Below are 19,088 nucleotides of genomic sequence, written 5' to 3' on the forward strand. Positions count from 1 at the left end.
GGAAATTTTTCCTCAATTTTCCCAGAAAACTTATTTGGTCACCTGATGATAAGTGGAAAACCTTCGCTTACACAGAGCAACAGCAACTTCGCAGGAACTTCGCAGCAACTTAGCGGAACTTCGCAAGGAACACGTTATGTGCCGCCATGAGTACATCAAACTGACTCGAGCCTGTAATTACACCAGACACACCCTCCAGACCGTAAAACAGCTTTGGAACAATGCTGCTTAGCGGCAGAAACACCCCGCGCCCCGCGCACATCACTCTTCACACCCGCGGAATGTTGCTAGCTCACAAGCTTTTGCCATTTTCCCCATTTTACGGTAAACGTTTAGAACTATAATGGTAAAATAATTACCGTCAACCAGTGGCGTAAGCAGGAATTTGGAACAGGGTAAGCATAAAGATGTGAAATGGCATAAAATGGCGAAATCCTCCTCTGATGCCAGTTATAAGAAAATGTTAGGGTGGGCAGCGCTTTTGTGCATGTATGAAGTGCACGCCACTGCCGTCAACTGCTAAATTGTATGAAGTGAGAAACTAAAGTGGAGTGGTTTTTGATGCTTCAGGCTAGTAATCCATACTTGTGTATTGTGTTACAGGCGCGCCTGTACAACGCAACAGCTCACCTGGTGACCCGATGTTCCGGAACGCAAGGCCGCGCCGCGCTGGGTGCGTTGCGCACTGACGAGCGGGCACGGGCCCTGCTGCCACTATATCTGAACTTGGGCCACATCACCACACCCATCACCGTGCACTTCGTGGTATGTTTTTTATACCACTATAATAAAACAAGTGACTGCAATCTCTCCAACACAGCTGGCTATATTATCCCTTGATTATAACACTAAATATAATTAACGTGTCCACCTGCTAAAGCACGGGAACATAGAATAGGAGAAGTTTACCCTCATAATCCAAACATGAATAACAATTATTCATTGTAAAGTCAAAATATCCTGATGATGCTCCGGCTCGTAGCGAAACGTGCGTAGAGGGTATATTGCCGAGGATCTGTTTGGTGTGGAGTATACGGATTGAAGTAATTATAAATTACACCATACAGATTCTGCTGCTGTTCGCGGAGTATAGCAAGTTAAGCTTAATTTTCATAATATATTATGGATTTCTGCAAAGTAACGCCTGCTTCTATCCAAGAAGTTTACCCCCGTTTTACACATATATTATTTCCACTTGTGCGCCAGTGTTCTTAGAGTTGATAAAGCTGTGGGAGAAGATAAATTTATATCCTTTCCCCGGGGGAGATAATTGTCTCCTGCCCATGCTAGCCGTGAAAGGCTGGCCACTGGAAATAGGTGAAGTTTACACGCGTTTATCACACATATTATTCGGATATTATTTTAAAACTTGCGACAATGCTCGGAAAGTTGTTAAACATATTTAATTTCATTTAACATTTATACAGTAAATTAAAAAGCTTGCTGAGCGCAAGGCCGTGGTTTCGATTCCCATAACTGGACAATGTTTGTGTGATGAACATGAATGTTTTACAGTGTCTGGGTGTTTATATTTATATTCTGAGAATTAATGTATGTATATTATTCATAAAAATATTCATCAGTCGTCTTAGTTCCCATAGCACAAGCTACCCTTACTTTGGGGCTAGATGGCGGTGTGTGTGTTGTCGTATTATATTGAATTAATATTTAATTTAATTAATTAAAAACAAATCAAAACCCTCTCGTTTTTCTCGCACGTCCGAATGGTTGCTGGTAGAAAATGATTTAGCATAAAGTCCGCCTTTTGTAAACCGTTTCTCTTTTTTTCTTACGTTTACAAAATATCACAGAAATCATCAAGGAAAAGATCAAGAAATTTCAGTAACTGATTGTACTTAACAGATTAGATACGTGTGTGTACTGTGTATGTATATATGGGTGAGGATATGGGTGTGGGTGTGGGTGAGGATGTGGGAGAAGATAAAATTTTGTTCTTGCCCCGGGAAAAAAAAATGTCTCCAGACCATGCTAGCCCTGCTTCAATGCATTAATAAACTGAGGATCATGATGATGTTGAAGAAACCCATTTCCATTGGCAGGTTATCACCCGAGGTGGCATCATCTACCGCTGGGGGGCCACCACTCAATGCCCCATCACCAGCGTCACAGATCAAATCAAAACCACCGACCGGAACAGCATATGTTCCAATCGAAATTTTGGCAAAATCGAACTACCCGCGAAGATCTTGGAAGGCGGGAATTCCTCAGAGCTAGATTCGCTTTTGGACAGGCATTTGTCCAAAGTAATGTTGCCGATCAAAGTGAGCAGCCAGATGTGTCCGGACAGCCATCTGATAGCGTATTTCTACCATAACAACGAGCTGATCACTGCGAGTAAACATTTTGAGATGGAAGAATGCTTCGCCAACAAGGTCAGTTCTCTCATTTTACATTTTCTCACAATTGGGGGCTTCTGGAAGAATTCCTTCAAGAGATAAGCTGTCCTTGTACCTAATTTTCATAATTATCAAGTCGTTTCCGGACCACTACAGGGCGCGGGTCTCTTAGAACGAGGAAGCTTTAGGTCTTAGACTATCACACTGGCCAAATGCAGATTGGTAGACTTCACACGCCTTTGAGGACGTTATGGAGAACTCTCAAGCATTCAGGTTTCCCCACGATGTTTTTCAGGCTCTTTAGCTTTTTAGTAGTAAAAGGCAGGAGAAGTTCGATGACCATATTATTTTTGCCGCTAAGCAGCAATGTTTTGTTCCGGTCCGGTGTAGTTACAGGCACCTGAGACTTAATGACTCAGGTTAAATGGACACAGGGCTGCATGTTGCAGGATGTGTTCCTTGTACACCCTACGAAGTGGGCTAAGCGATGGTTTTCCACTTATCGTCTGGTGGGCCATCTGCTTGGTCTATTATTACTAAAATAAGTAACTGATCTATCTAAAATAAGTTAGCAACATTTGCTTTCGTATTTCGGGCACATAATGAGGCGGGGTAATGATAGCCGGGAAAAAGTTATAGTTACGGGCAACACCAAAGGTATTAGACCTATAGGCTGGTCCCCAACAAGATGGGCAGACAGTTTACCAGCGCGAAGTTAAGATCTCACCAGGGCCACGATCTTCAGTTATGAAGGAACGACCAGAGAGAGAAGTAACTAATATATTAAATTCCTTAAGTTATAAACGAAAATTTAGAGATGAGTGCCAGGATTTCAAAGAGAGGCTGTAGCCACTAGAGTACGATTGTTGCGTTAGGCATTCTTATTTTGTTTGGTACTAAATTTGAACTTTGAATACTGAATTATCCTTATTAAACTTCTCTTATAGCTATGTCGTCTCCTATCGGAGGTTGGGAACATTAACGCCTAATTTTAAGAAAGATAAACGTAAATAACAATAATAACTTTAGCGATAAGACTACTTTTTAGTGCCTATGTTAAGTTTTATCATCTGTTATTTGGCCTGCCTCATTGGTCTAGTGGTTAGCATACCTAAATAAGCACGAAATCCCAAGTTCGATTAACACGTCGGGCCAGGAATTAGGTTTTTCCAAATTGGATATCGGGCCAAGAACATTCTTCTATACAGATTACGTCGGCCTACTTATAAAACAACTTCCTCATGCAATAAAGTCAACCCTAAGCATACATAGGTGTAATCTAGTTTAACACATATCTAATAAACAAAACACTTGATATAAATGATACTCCAGACGATACATAAGTTATGCGCTAACCGATTTTGCGCTTTATCATACTACAAATAAGATTTTATTTAGCGATATCGTAAACCTAGACAATTTTCCAATATAACGTATGGTTTTAGTATTATATGCACTAGTATTGTCTAGTATCGTACGGTGTAAGCACGTATTAAATGTTTTCCATTTGTCGTTGTGAAAAGTCAGCTAACATGATGAATTTCAAGAACAAAGTTGTTCTAGTGACGGGTGCCAGTTCTGGTATCGGCGCGGCTGTGTCTGTAGCTTTCAGTGCAGCGGGAGCTAAAGTTGTTACCGTAGGACGGAATGAAACCAATTTAAAGGCAGTCGCGGCTAAGTGCAAGAATCCCCTAGTATTAATCGGAGATGTAAGAAACGACGACGATGTAAAGCGTATCATGGACCAAACCATCAAGAAGTTCGGCCAACTGGACATCCTGATAAACAACGCCGGACTCTCAGCACCCGGACACCTTCTGGAAACTGACGAAATGATGAAAGCTTACGATGTCGTCATGGACACAAACGTTCGAGCCCTCGTTCACATGACAAGCGTAGCCGCGCCTCACTTAGCGAAAACTAAAGGGAATATCATAAATATATCCAGTGTGTCAGCGTTAATGGCTCCGACTTTTCCGGGAACTATAAATTACTACATATCCAAAGCTGCTGTGACGCATTTCGGTTCATGTGCGGCTGCTGAGTTAGCTCCTCACGGTATTAGGGTAAACACCATAAGTCCTGGACCAACGCAGACGGAATTCTTAACAAACGCCAAAATTAACGCTGATTGGGAACTTGTCAAGACGAAAAATGCTCTCCAGAGGATTTCGGATCCGTCGGAAATTGCTGAGTTGATCCTATTCGTGGCCAGTGACAAATCCAAGGGTATAACTGGCTCAAACTTCCTGAGTGATAACGGTCTTTTGATAAAACGCGGTTAAATTGTAAAAAAAAATTACAGTTAGTTCACAAATTGCACATTGGCGTGTTTCACAATATTATTTAAGTGGAGTGTTGTACTCCATTCAAGGCATGCATGTTATTTAGCACATTTACTATTAAATAATTAGAGAATAATGATTGTGTTTTTATGTAGTTTTAATGATGATGTGTTTTTAAAAAAGCCTTCAGAAATAACTTATCGTAAATTGCATCTTCAGTTTTGCATCAGTCGGAAATTATGTCACTGTTATATCAGATGCTTACACTGAAAATCTTGTATTTCTTCTGATTTATAATACATTTTTTCAACTTTATGGATTATTATTTTCTTTTCAAACCTAAAAAACGCTACTGGTGGTACTACGCTACATTTAAAACCAGTAGGACTTTAAAGTGAACAGAACTTTAAAGTTAACAGTGACGTGCATACTCCAGTCCGAGATATAAAAAACTTAAGGAGGCATTGTGAGAGTTATAAAAAGCATACCCTTAAGTTTGTATAACTCGTACTGGAGATTTTCTTCATTTTATATCATCTGCGTACCCTGTGTTTACCCTCTATGCACGCCACTGGGAGTTAAAAAACCGTAGTTAAAAACAAAGGATTTTTGCACATCACACCCACAACAAACGAATGATTGAAACAGGGAGTGAAAGATTGTAGATTAAAACTCCCAAATTGGTCTCGGCCAAAAATTTCGTTAAAAAAGATCTCAACGTATAAAGTACCTTAAAATCAAATTTAAATACAAAATTCAAATCCTTTATTAAGCGTCATATTTATTTACATACTTGTGATGTGATGGTGATAACTACGTTCGTTAACTTAGACCTAAAGCTTCCCAACGCGCCCTGGTCTCAGAAGAGCCCTCAACAATCTTATCCGAGTTTTTTTTTTCTATAACCATCAGTGTCAATTAATAGTAGTCAATTAATATTTAGCTTATTTATTTTGGAGACCCCCCTGGCACAACAGTGAACGCTGTGAAATTGAGTAGGAGGTCCCAGGTTCGATTCTCGACGGAGGCAATTTGTGACTTTGTAATTTCTGAATTTTATCTGGATTGGTCTAGTCTGGCTTTGGCCGTGCCCACCACCCTACCGACAAAGACGTGCCGCTAAGCGATTTAGTGTTTCGGTGCCATGTCACCTAAAAACCTATTAGGGGTATAACTACCATACTCCCTAACAGGTTAGCCCACTATCATCTTAGACTGCATCATTACTTACCACCAGGAGAGATTGCAGTCAAGGGCTTACTTGTAGTAAAATAAAAGTAAAAGGTATGAAGTACCGAGCTTTTCTCGTTTAAGTTACCCTTAATGTCATCAACTATGAAATCGTTTAACAGTTCCTTCTTCTTACATAAAGGTGGAAGCTGCATGGACAGCCCGGCAAACACTTCCCGGCACAGTGGCCACCATACAACTCTCTACACCCGGCCCTGCACTGTGCGCACTTACCGTGTTAGACACGGCATCAAAATGGATCCAGCCTCCCGAAAGTGTCAGAAACCTGATGATGAGTGGACTCCGGAGCCTGATAGATGGGCACCGGAACTTGACTGAGCATGACGCGGCCGGGGAATGTTTCTTGAGTATGACTTTTGTGAACACGTTACCTTGTCGCCGCAAACGGGACTCCGAGCACTCGAATTTTAACAAAACATTTTGTAATAGTTGTCATTTTATTTTTAAACAACATTGTTTCTTACGCTCTAAAACCACTAATGCACGCCGTTGTGACACAAAGAAATAACGTATAGCGTGCTGGGATAGGAACTCGCTCCCCCGAAATTGCAGTCGGAGTTCCTGCCCACTAGGTTTTAAGCGCTTGGTGTGTATATAACCATGAGAGAGAGAGAGAGAGATAAATATGAGAAGAATTTCGCTTTTTTCAGCATCAGACAATCCTGACCTACCCTCGTCGAGCATAGAGCTGATGAGCACCTGGCTTGCATCAGCAGGAGTTCGGATCCTGGGAGGAGGGAGTCCACACGCTTCCTGCAATGCCGCTCCCGCTCGATTGATGGCTGATGACAGCAGTCCACCAAGGAGTGACTTCTCAGAGGTAATCGCGTGGAATTATCAGGAACAACGGTTACATCTTATCACTACCTCCCTGGCGGCCTCACCCAACCTTAGCGCCAGTCTCAAAAAGAAGAGGCCTAAATTTATCCTTCACGACCCAGATTACTGACAATGCTCCCGATCAGGACACACAATCAACCTTTGCACAGCGTCTTCGACGGCGAAAACGAGGTCCCCGAATTCTGACGTCATCCGGGCGTGGGCTCACACCACGGCCTCGGAGGCGTGCGAATTAATCACCATCCGTAACCCTTTCCGAGTCCAAGGCCGTGGGTTCGATTCACACAACTGGAAAATGATTGTGTAATGAACATTAATGTTTTTCAGTGCTGGATTTTTATATGTATATTACTCATAAAAATATTCTAACATAAGCTTTTGGGGCTAGATGGCGCTGTGGGTATTATATCATAGTATACTTATTTCTTTCACTCCAAACGTCTTCTGAGCCGAGTTCGGCTCCACATGAGGCGGGCTCAGGCCGACAATCCCTTCGCCTCTTCGAGCCCCAAGGTTCAAACTCTTCCTGGCAGAGCCTCATTCCAAGACAAGCCAACAAGCCCGCGTTACGCTGTTAAAATCATTAGACTTCATCAGCTACACAATCAAAAAACCCTGGCGTAGTGGTGAGCGCTATATGTAGTGATTTTGTATTCCGCCAGAGGTAATTTAGGAGTTTATAATTTCTGAATTCCTTCTTGTTTGGACTGGTGGGTGGTCTTGACCGTTGCTAGTTACCTACCAAGCAAGCGGTTTATCATTATTTATTATTCCAGTATGTTACCGCGTAGAAACCAATAAGGACTTCTCCTAAGGGGCGGTTTTCCCATTAACCTGGGTAATCGAATTGGTGATCGCAGAAGATGGTAGCAATAGCATAGAGGACGCTGCTGCCCGCTCTCCTTATATTCCCTTAGTCGCCTCGTACGACACTCGCGAGAAGAAGAGGGGGGGGGGGGGGGGTTGACAACTGTATTCTGATCTGCCGTCACCACACGGCATACTATACGACATTTAACTATACCTATACTTTCTGAACTAATAAAGGGCATGAACATCACCACGCGACACGCTGGGCATCGTTCTTAATGATGGTGATAAACAGTTAAAAGTCAAAGTTATTAATACGCAACTTCTGGATCTTTTTAGTCATGGCTGTGGCGGTTGGCAGCCGTGGGTGCCAATGGCTCAGTGGCGGTCTCCGCACGCGCACCTGACTCTATCAGCAGGTTCGAGGCCTCGGCGTTCTGCCTCTCTAAAACCGGCGTTGCAGTGTCCCAGCCCGCTGTTTTGCAGGTTTGTGTTATTAATTGTTTATTGTTATTAAGTACACACAACAGGTAATAACTAAAGGTAGATCTAAATATAAGTAATAACATGTTTTGCTCTAAGATACAACCCAAAGTATGTGTACACAACTTGGAATTAAATTAAACAAAAAGTTAAGATACTCGTAAAATGAAAGTTGAAACAAAAATAATATATGTATATATATATATATAGAGTTCCTAAGGTTATGTAGTTATGTGTAAAGTACAACAAAACTTTTAAATACATGCACAGTTCGATGGTTCTTTTAAATATTGTGAAACGATACTTTTGCACACATTATAATGTTGTAATTTATCAATATAAAAGTTGTAGAAAAGCTTAAGCTGGTTCAGATCTAAATTTAAGTATAAGCCCCATAAAGCACTCCTGCTACAATGGAGCTGGAGAATTGCGGGTTCAAATTCTGCCAGTGGAAAAACACTTATTCGTTTATATGGCGAATCAAAAGTTTTCTTTGAGAATAGCATACGTTTGCTCATACCGCCAGTACTAGCAAGAATATCATGCCTGATAGACCGTGTCGACAGTTGTCCGCTTGCCTAAGGGATACCCGTAAGCTTTTAATTTAATGGCACTAAAATAATGGTGGGTGGTTAAACTCAGAACTTTTGTTGAATGATTAAACTGCCGTAAAAAGAATAGTTACGTATTTACGAGTAGATTATTTTCATTATTAATAAACTGAGTTACTAACGAGTCGCGAATCTGAAGTGTTAATGTGCGGGGCACAGGCACACAGCTCAGGTGATGGACTTTGGGGTCCCAAGATGCTGGAATGGCGACCACGCACCGGAAAACGCAGCGTTTTTCGACCTCGAAACAGATAGATAGAGACATAAAATAAGTCTCTGGGAGCCGCAGGAAACAAGTGGCCCCGAACCGTGGATTTTTGAACTCCCTACAAAAGATCTTTGTTCAGCAATGCACGTCAATCGTTTGAAGTAATGATAATAACTATGAATAAACCTTTTCCATTGTAATTTGCCAGGTATTCCGCGAGTTCTTCATCCATGCGGATAACCCGAAGCGTTTGAGGAGAGGTGACACAGCTATTGTGCCTTATCGAATCTTCAATTATCTTTATCAAGTGATTAGCGTGAGTATATCGATTCCTCGATTAAAAAGCCTTTTAACCAATGACCATCTATTTTATATTTTTGCTTTAAAAACGAAATGTGTTCCTTTATCACAAATGATGTTATATGGCATACCACAATGTAAATTTTATAATTTAAAAAATTTATAAGTTAATCTAAAAGTTTTCTGGTCCGGCGCTCTTGGTTTTAAAACATCTTCAACTAAAGAGGTTCCTAATCTAAAAGTATTTTTCTAGATTAAAATACAAACATCAATGGACAGTCACTTAAGCGGCCCAACGAATGTTGAAACTATCTGCATCCAACCAAGATCGTCCGTCGCAAGACGATTGGAAGTGACTGCTAAACAAAATGGCGGTGCAAGGCTACGGATCAAGGCTTCTACAGCAAGAGATCAGCGATGTACCAACCACACTTTTGGGAAGGGTGTCAGGTGTGTCATCATCAATGTCATCATACAACCCAGTAACGGCTAACTACCGAGGACGGGTCTCAATGAGAAGGGTTTTAGGCCGTGGTCCACCACGCTAGCCTAGTGGGGATTGGACTCCACAATCCTTTTGAGAATATTATGAGGAACTCTCAGGCATGCAGGTTTCCTCACAAAGATGTCCTTCACCTTTGGCGCAAGTGAATTTCTGATTGCTTAAACCGCATCTAAGCTAGAGTTAGAAGTGCGTTCTAGGATTCTAACTCGATCCCCCGAAAGTGTAGCCGCTTTCAAGTTTGTATACACTGACAATTATGGATGTATAACTACGATAGTTACTCGCGTAACGTTCGGAATGTTATTTCAGAGTCAAAAGCCCCGAAAGACATCATAATATTAAGGCTTCCAAAAGAAAATTTAATCTAGGTATATTCTGCATCAATCAAAATATAAGTATCTAGGGTGAGACTAGAGAAAGAAAAAAATTATGGCTATTTATTAAACTTGCGCGTACAAGAAATTCATTTACCAGGCTTATTCTGAGTAACAGTGTGAAATAGTAGAATTCTGACTTTTATTTCATTTCTCTTGTAGTTCTTGTTGTATCAGCACCACAAAAAAAAAAGTGCTTCGTACTTTTAAAATTATAATTGGCAGACCAAGCAGATTGTCCTAATCCAAAGGTTGCCTGGCAGAGATCGGTACTAAGCGATAAGGCCGCCTTTTGTATTCTACTTCTGTCTTTGTATTTCAATTTTTTTTTTTCTTAACTTCATAGTGGTGTACAAATAAAGAGTTAAATAACTGTCCACCTGATTATAAGTGGAAAACCATCGCCTATAAACTGAAATTAAACTTCGCAACGCATGCAAGGACACGATGTACCCTGTGACCAGTGTCCACCAACCTGAAGCGTAGGTGTACAGCCTCTTCTGCCTGTATTTACACAAGCAATCACGGCCCTTGTGATCGAAACACAGCATTGCAACAATGCTGCTTGGCGACAGAAACAAGCATGGTTTACTATCACTTTGAAAGCTAAAAACTAGCTTTTTTTTAACACAGTAATACTGGGTAGTGTTACTGATTATAACCGATTTATATAACGTTTAGGTGGTCAGTATGATCGTCAAATCGAGAAAGTGTACTCTATGAACAAAATATAAATTAGCAATTTGAATAAAATAACTATATTTTCCAGCGACGAAGTGGTTCTCCGCATCGACGTAGACCCTGAAGGCGTGCCCACACAGGAACACAAGTCTGCGATGATATGTGCCCAAGGTCAGAAACAAGCTAATGATGTCTTTAAGAAAGTCCTTCTCATTCGAGAACACATGTGGTGTATAGAAGCTATACATTATTTTTTTACAAAATTCTAAAAGGCTTTTAGGGATTGGTGTAATGTAGTTAAATGGTTTTATTTCTGGTTGACAGATAGTTTAAGGATGAAAAATGAGACAGTGCTGTGGAAATGGTCTCAAGTAAATGTGGTGCCGGGAACTGAATCACTGACCGTTTGGGTCGCTGGGAATACCATCGCACCTTTATTAGCTGTGAGTATAAATTTCTATTGTCTGTCTTCATAACATTTAAGATAAATATTATGATAATAAATCAGTCAGGTTTTTTTAATGTATTTTTTCTTTTTCACATTTTAACCGGTCGCAGATATATTTTCTTTCTCAAATAAGTTAATTACAACCTGATGATGATGTCTCATGAAACTTTGAAGAAAAATAACAAATATTAACTAATAAAAATATTTTGGTAATCCAAAGGGTGGTATAAAAGCAATCTACCATAGGGACTGTGAACATCAGAAGTGGGATGCAACAATTGATTTCTTATAAGAGATGAATTCTCCTTTGATTTAATATAACAGAATACAACAGTAATTTAATTCTATTTGATACTTTACGACGTAGATGCGCCATTGAAACTACAAACAGCCTAATATAATATGCAAAGAAACAAAGTGGTTTTACCTAAAGATATATTTTACCGATTGTACTGTTTTTTATGTCAAAATCAGAAGTGGGATGCAAACACTATTATTCTGTTATTTTTAAATACTAATATTCCGTTAAAATTCCTACTCTAGGATGCCGACGCACTAGTTCAGCTTCCAAGAGGCTGTGGTGAACAGAACATGGCTCGTCTAGCAACCAATCTCTTAGCTCTGACCTTCCTAGAGCCAACATCTACAGCAGCTATTATTGCAAAGGACCATGTTGCTAGAGGTAATAGTACAAACGTTATTTTTTTCCATGGTTTTTCTCTACACTTTTCTGTTTGGTGTGCAGTATAAATATTGAAGAAATTATAAATTACGACATACAGATTCTCCTGTATATATTCGCGGAGAATAGCAAATTAATTTATTTTTCACTGCATACTTTTTTTTTTTTTTTTACCAAACCTTCAATACAACCATATTTATGGAAGATGACGCCAGCCTATGCACGCTCGTAATTACTGCTAGAAGCTAAGTGTATTTTAGGAAACTTGGAACACAAGCGGTGGGATGCTAACTAGCAGTTACGAGTTCCCACCAGACCAGACCAAAAATTACCTTCCCGGCACAGTTCTCGTCTCAAATCGCCAGATGTGTTAGTGTGTGAAGATTACCAATCCGCACTCGACCAAAGAGACACTACAAGTTATCCCTTCTCAATCTGGGAGGATAACCGTGTCTTTAGTGAGCCAGGAATGGGTTACTTATGACGATGATGATTTTCCAGGGTTTACCCGACAACTTCAATATGTCCATCCTACCGGCGGGTTCAGCGCGTTCGGAGTGGCTGACCCGTCCTCTTCCACGTGGCTGACAGCTTTCTGTGTACGCTACTTGCGGAAGGCTTACCGGGTAAGGGGATTTGTCATCAGAAGCGGCGATAGCCTAGTGATTTATTAAATAATCAGAAGCGCCAGCTCTTGGGTCACCAGACGTAAGGACCAATTTTTGGGACACGATGTTAATAAATTTTTCGTGTCCGAAAACTTCTTCACTCGCTTTTATTCTTAAGATTACCACATGTCATATTAATAAAGTATGGTTTCTTTTATGTTTAAAAAAAATCCAGTATAGGAGATCCGCTACCCCCTATATTGCCTTGATTGTCCATAATGTTCTCCCGTCCTTTTATGCCTGAGAGCTGTCCACAATGGTCCAGCTCTCAGGCATGAAAGTTTTTTTGAAGATGTGTAAGGTTTACCAATGAACGGCAGTGGACAGCAGTGTACGGTCAAAACAGAAACTTTCTGAGGGGAGACACGTACTCTGTAGTGGTCCGATAGAGATGATGATATTATAAAACAAAATGGGTGCATAATAATTGTATCTTTCAGACCATATCTGGCGACGCCCCGTACCCCCCGGCGATACATCGTGCAGAGCAATGGCTGAGGGCCCAGCAAATGGAAAATGGCTGCTTCAGGAATCAGGGCCATGTGTTTCATCATGAACTAAAGGTTTTTTTTTTTATAAATCTATAGACTAGCGCTTGACCGTTATCACACCCGAAAATAAGTGATAATGCGGCCTAAGGTGGAGCGAGCCTTTTCACTCCTGATTTGAAGGAACCCATATTATAGGTATTTAACAAGACGGAAGGGCGTTCCAGATCTTTGCGGTGCGAATAAGGAACGGGGAAAGCAAAACGCTTTATACGAGTCCAAGGGCCATCAACTACGTAATGGTGCAGGCATCGTAATGCCTTGCAGTTCGATGGTAGAAAGGTGAAGAAGGAACTAAATAAAATAGTTCAAAGTCAAATATTTCTTTATTCAAATAGGCACATAGATGGCACTTTTGATGCGTTATTATATACAATATGTGTACATAGCAGTGAGTAGTGATGGCGATAACTACAATCGTAAACTTAAAACTAAAGCTACGAGGGTTCCGATCGCGCCCTGGTCTAAGAAGAAGCCCACAACAAACTTAGCCGGGTGTTCTTTTTGTTATCACCATCTCACATTGTCATTAGAAAATATTTAAGAAGCAACCTGGTTAGAGCAATTGTTTACACCCAAGCTTTTTTATCGTTTACGTAATCCTTTATACTATAATAGGACTTTTTTATAAGCTTTCGCTTAATACAAAATTTGAACTTCTTTAGTGACATCCCCAAGATATCAACCGGTAATTTGTTGTAAAATTGTATACAATTTCCTTCAAATGAATTGCTTATTTTGTGTAGTCTAGTGTACTGCACTGAAAGTTTATTTCAATAATTGAAATTCGTTCAAATTATTGCAGTCAATTTTTCTTTTAAATTTTGATACATTTTTGTGAACATACATTAAATTACAGTTCCTGAACACACTCCGTATATCTTGTAAAATACTGATACCGATTGGTGATTAAACACTTATTGACAAAACTTGTACTCATAGTCAGCTATTTTCATTATTAATGAAAAATGATATGAGAGAACAACCAGAATATAACATCATATACTTACTTCTTCTTTACTATAAAATGAGAAAAAGTTTGTGAGCCAGCAACATTGCGTGTGTGAAGTGAGACTGTTTTTGGGCATAATGCACTGCTGCTAATAGCTGAATGTTTTTAGTTCTTAGTTTATTGCCTACGTACGGCATATCAGAACAGCCGGTGCTAAGAAAATTATGCACAAAGATACCTCTCATACTCGAAATAGTATAATTCTTAGGTGAAACATCGCTGCCTCGGTGGTCTACAAGCATGTTCGCATTACACATCATGAAGTCCTGGGTGCGAATCCCAGGAAGGTCTCGCGATTGCCCGAGAGTATCAAGATCTCTCTCCGGTCCTGTCGGAGCTGCCGTCCCATCGGACTATAAGAGTGCACCTGTGTTTGCGCACACACTTGTGCTCCATAACATCTCCCGCGTAGTTGAAAAATAAGTTTGAAGATTTACAACCGTACTAATTTTACTCTCCAGGGAGGACTCAACGAAGACGGCGAAATATCGAGCGTAGCGCTAACAGCATACGTCATAACATCCCTCCTAGAAACCTCACCCCTGCCTTCAAAACTTGTTAAAAACACGCTCTCTTGCCTGCGAGCTTTACCACCCTCAAAGTCCAAATCCAAAACCAACCCTTTAAGAGTGTACGCCCACTCCATTATCTCATATGCCCTCATGAGGTTGCGGAGGTATGAGGTTGAGCTGAGCCGTGACCATGGGGCGCTCCTGCGGGACGGGAGTGGCGCGGGGCTGCAACAGGATGAGGAGTTGAAGGGACTGGTGGAACTACTCAGGATGGCCAGGAGAACTGGGGATTACGTTTGGTGGGAAACTGGTAAGATAGATCAATACAGTCTTTATTGCACAAATTAAAAGTGAAAGCAAGAAATAAAAAAACAAAAAATAATATACATATAGAATTAAATCCTACTAGATGACGCCACAGTCGCTATAAGACTGATGTGAAAGCCATATACTAATTTTGGCATCGACGGCAGGAGAGCCGTAGCTTATTTGGTGAAAGAGATTCTCGACTGCCCGAGAGTCGCAGGTTCAAATCCTGTCGGTTCCGAAAATTTTTATATGCATTTTAAATATATAAAATTGATAATTCCTCCAATTGTAAGTAAAAACACTAATAAAAATTATAAAAATACATATAGAATGCTATATAAAATGGTAAGTTTAATAAAGCTTGTTTTTAACCTCCGACGCAAAAACGACTCGTATAATAATGTACACTATATTGAAAGTCGGAGGTTATTTTTAATTTTTAACTTATACATTATTGCAATTACGTTTAAAAGTTAAACTGGTTTGATTAGGACTGTTTTGACAAAAGCACATTATGCGAAACCCAATGCCATTTACGGTACTTCAAAACATCTATATAAGTAGCCCACCAACCGGCTGGGAAGTAGTGTGGTGGGTCTGTGATCAAAAATCCTTTCCCCTATAATATAGGAGGCCAGGACCCAGCAGTGGGACTTTTATAGCGTGATGAAATCTACCAATCCACACTTGGCCAGTGTGGTGAACTACGGCCTAAACCGTTCTCATACTGAGAGTATTCGTGCGGTATTGTGGATCGGCGATGGACCGATGATGATGATGATGAAACATTATACTTATCACCAGGTAACTTGGCCACATCAGTAGAAGCGACGGGCTACGCTCTACTAGCGCTGGCAGAGTGCCCGCTAGCCCTGCGGGAAAACTGCGCGGCCGACGTGGTGGGCGCCGCTCGGTGGCTGTCGATGCACAGGAATGCGGCTGGCGGGTTTATTTCCACACAGGTAAGTACCACGAAGTAGATACGTGGAAAGCTTTTTGAGACCTATATTATTATATACCTATTATAATATAAAGGACTACGTAATCGATAAAAAAGCTTGGTTGTGAATTATTGCTCTAACCAGGTCGCTCTTCTAATAATTTTAAATGACATTGTGAGATGGTGATAACAAAAAAAAACACCCCGCTAAGTTTGTTGTGGGCACCTTCTTAGACCAGACGCGTTTGGAACCCTCGTAGCTTTAGTTTTTAGTTTACGAATGTGGTTATCGCCATCATCTCACTACCGTGTAATTCTTATGTACGCATCAAAAGTGCCACCTATGGGCCTACTTGAATAAAGATAATTCGGAAGAAAAAGAAAAGAAAATATTGAAAATACATACATGCGAATAACTACATACTAATACATAAAGTAGTGTACACAAATAGACAAACTTCCTGACTGCCTGGAAATTGAAATGGGTTCTGGCCTATAAAAGCAGATTGCGGTATAACTGAGTCCAGCCTACCTATCAACTTACCTTCTTATGCAGTCCTGTTACTTCGGTCTTAATAAAAAACTATTTTTGGTTAAAGGTTAAATAAAAAATCGAAAAACTCTCAGCTTTTAGTTGTTTACATTAAAACTAACAACTTTCGTTCTACGACTGTTCTTTTACTCGATGGTTTGTGAAATATTAAATATTCAATATTTTACTCAGATACTCTACTTGTTACTACTCTGTAATGTAACGTTCACATCAGCGCGCGAACCACGACTCTTTGTGCGGTCACTGACCCGACTACACGGCGTTATCCAATCACATGTATTTGGTTTCACAGTGTAATGTCACATTACAGAAATGACATTATTTTTCAAATAAACTCATTACCGGCCCGCTACAGAGCACGGGTCTTCTTCCACAATGAGGAGAGGTTAAGGCCGTAGACCACCACGCTGGTCTAGTGCGGATTGGTGGACTCCACACACCTTTGAGAACATGCAAGTTTCCTCACGATGTTTTCCTTCAGCGTTGAAGCAAGTGGAATTTTAATAACTTAAAACGCACATAACTAAGTTAGAGTTTTTGTGCTGGGATTCGAACTCGGCCCCCCGAAAGTGAAGTCTAGCTCCTACCCAATGGGCTATCACCGCTTTTAATTTTTCCGTATGAACAAAATTAATACCAAATGTTGAAAGTCGTAGAACAAAAGTTGTTACTTTTAATGATAGGCACTACAAGGCCAGAGCTTTCTACTATTTATTATTAAACGCTGTATACCTCAGGACACTTTAGTTGCCCTCGAGGGGCTATCACGTTGGACCGCCCTCCTACCACCGGTCAGCAATGTGACGGTCACCATCCAAAGCGGGCCTCACCGGAAGCAGCTTCACCTCAGCACAGCTGTCAAACTTCCGGAACTCGCGAAGCTTCCTGTGACGGATCAACTGGAAATCACTGTTGATGGTAAGTCCACTACTGGGATAAAGGCTTGGAGGGTTTACCCATAATCACCACGCTGGGCAGGCGGGTTGGTAATCGCAGTAGATGTAGTAGTAGCACAGAGGACGCTGCTGCCCACTCTCCGTTATATTCCTTCGTAAGATATCGACGAGAAGAAGGGTGGTGACTTCTGTTGTTCTTATCTGCCGTCACTGCAGAAGTTAAGTTCAATCTAACTTCTGCAAGTTCCAGGTTGGTAAGTGTTTTTTTTTTAATTCCACTACAAGTTAGACCTAGACTGCAATCTCACCTGGTGGTAAATTATGATGCAGTCTAAGATGATAGTCACCGGAACACTAAATCGCTTAGCGGCACGGCGAAACATAATACCAGATTAAGAAATTATATATTCCCAAATCGCCCCTGCCATCGATGGAACACTGAACAATAACCTTACCCCAGTGGCGTGCATAGAGGGTATGCACAGGGTATGCAAATGATATAAAATTAAGAAAATCTCCAGTATGAGTTATAAATACTTAAGGGTAGGCTTTTTATAACACTAACAATGCCTGTCCTTAAGTTTTTTATAACTCGTTGTGTTTTATAACCCTGTGCATACCCTCTATGCACGCCACTGACTAAACCATATTGCTAACTCTTTCTGCTGCTTAAGTGATGCACCTATTCTAATCTGTTCAGGAATTGGATGTGCACTGGTCCAAGCCACTCGCTCCTACAACACCCTGACATCGGACACGGCACCACCCGACACCCTCTCAGTCCAAGTGGACGTACAGACCGACGGGCCCTTCAACTGTGACAACAACACCGTGTGCTTCTGCGCAGCTACTGTTGAGGTAAAGGAATCTTCGTTTTGCGTGAACATGTTCTAGTCACAAGAAAATATATTGCTACAATGAACCTTGTTGGTAGTAGCTTAAAGTTCATAATCGCGAATTTAATACTACATCTCTAATATAGGGAGATACCTCAGATCGGGAAAACCCGAAATGTTCCGGAAAAAAAAACGAAAATCGAATACGAGAAAATTCAGTTTAATTTGGCTGTCTGAGAGCGGAATCAATTATTGTAACTTCAAGCAAAATAATTGTTACCTCTCGATACGACTACGATTGTCCTGCGATCGGAAGTGTGTTCTGGAACCTTGAAGAGTTGATTAAAGTCTTACAAGAGTCATCAGGTGTTCTAATTACTAATCAACTAACACTAACACGTGATAATATGATTAAAATTGAATTGTTTTATGGTGACATGAATAGTGTACGTCGCAACCTATCAGATAAACTGTCGCATGCTAGGTAAACTTAATTTTTATATAAAACTTATCTGTGGAAACCTTTTACTAGTTTTATGTCAACCAATTTGTTAACTATTTAGTAATTGCAACTGTTGGTTTTCCAATTAAAAAAATAATAATTAAATAAAATGAAAAATAAAAAAATAAACGAAACTGCAAGTTAAGTTACAAGGAATTGTTGCAAATGTATGGAATCGCCATTGACCGCCAATGGTCATATTTAATTTTACATCTTGAATTACCTATAAAGCAGAATCATTAGCGGTTGTTTGCACTACACACTACGCTGTAGTAAACAGCCGATATACCTAATGTTTCATAGAGGTGTCCGATCTGACCTAGAAACTCTGAATTGCTGTTAAGTACGCCTTTGGCCATTCATGACATTTTTATGTGTTTCACACATATACAATTTTTTTCATACATATTTTAATTGCTGCACGAACCCGTTCCTTCGTCTTTCCTAACGTCAAAGGTTGTCTGGAAGAGATCGCTT

At 40.5% G+C, this 19,088-nt stretch overlaps 2 protein-coding genes across 2 annotated transcripts in view; both read left to right on the forward strand.

Moving 5' to 3' along the window:
* LOC120632981 (alpha-2-macroglobulin-like) overlaps positions 1-19,088 on the forward strand; it is a 64,973-nt gene that overhangs the window by 31,687 nt on the left and 14,198 nt on the right. Inside the window, exons 10-25 of the mRNA XM_039902990.1 lie at positions 604-765; positions 2,061-2,393; positions 6,015-6,240; positions 6,544-6,713; positions 7,883-8,029; positions 9,054-9,161; positions 9,399-9,595; positions 10,794-10,876; positions 11,030-11,148; positions 11,697-11,835; positions 12,337-12,461; positions 12,944-13,066; positions 14,525-14,885; positions 15,689-15,846; positions 17,115-17,295; positions 17,974-18,131. Of these exons, the coding sequence (XP_039758924.1) occupies positions 604-765; positions 2,061-2,393; positions 6,015-6,240; positions 6,544-6,713; positions 7,883-8,029; positions 9,054-9,161; positions 9,399-9,595; positions 10,794-10,876; positions 11,030-11,148; positions 11,697-11,835; positions 12,337-12,461; positions 12,944-13,066; positions 14,525-14,885; positions 15,689-15,846; positions 17,115-17,295; positions 17,974-18,131 (2,790 nt within the window). The remainder of the gene's footprint in view (positions 1-603; positions 766-2,060; positions 2,394-6,014; positions 6,241-6,543; positions 6,714-7,882; positions 8,030-9,053; positions 9,162-9,398; positions 9,596-10,793; positions 10,877-11,029; positions 11,149-11,696; positions 11,836-12,336; positions 12,462-12,943; positions 13,067-14,524; positions 14,886-15,688; positions 15,847-17,114; positions 17,296-17,973; positions 18,132-19,088) is intronic.
* LOC120632982 (3-oxoacyl-[acyl-carrier-protein] reductase FabG-like) lies at positions 3,830-4,957 on the forward strand. The gene has a single exon (XM_039902992.1). It carries the CDS (start codon positions 3,854-3,856, stop codon positions 4,640-4,642), a length of 789 nt encoding a protein of 262 aa, XP_039758926.1. The 5' UTR covers positions 3,830-3,853; the 3' UTR covers positions 4,643-4,957.

Source organism: Pararge aegeria, chromosome 21 (genome assembly GCF_905163445.1).
Source record: "Pararge aegeria chromosome 21, ilParAegt1.1, whole genome shotgun sequence".
Classification (NCBI taxonomy): domain Eukaryota; kingdom Metazoa; phylum Arthropoda; class Insecta; order Lepidoptera; family Nymphalidae; genus Pararge; species Pararge aegeria.

Coding starts and splice junctions, on each gene's coding strand:
- LOC120632982 (XM_039902992.1), top strand. CDS start 3,854: ATGTTTTCCATTTGTCGTTGTGAAAAGTCAGCTAACATGATGAATTTC.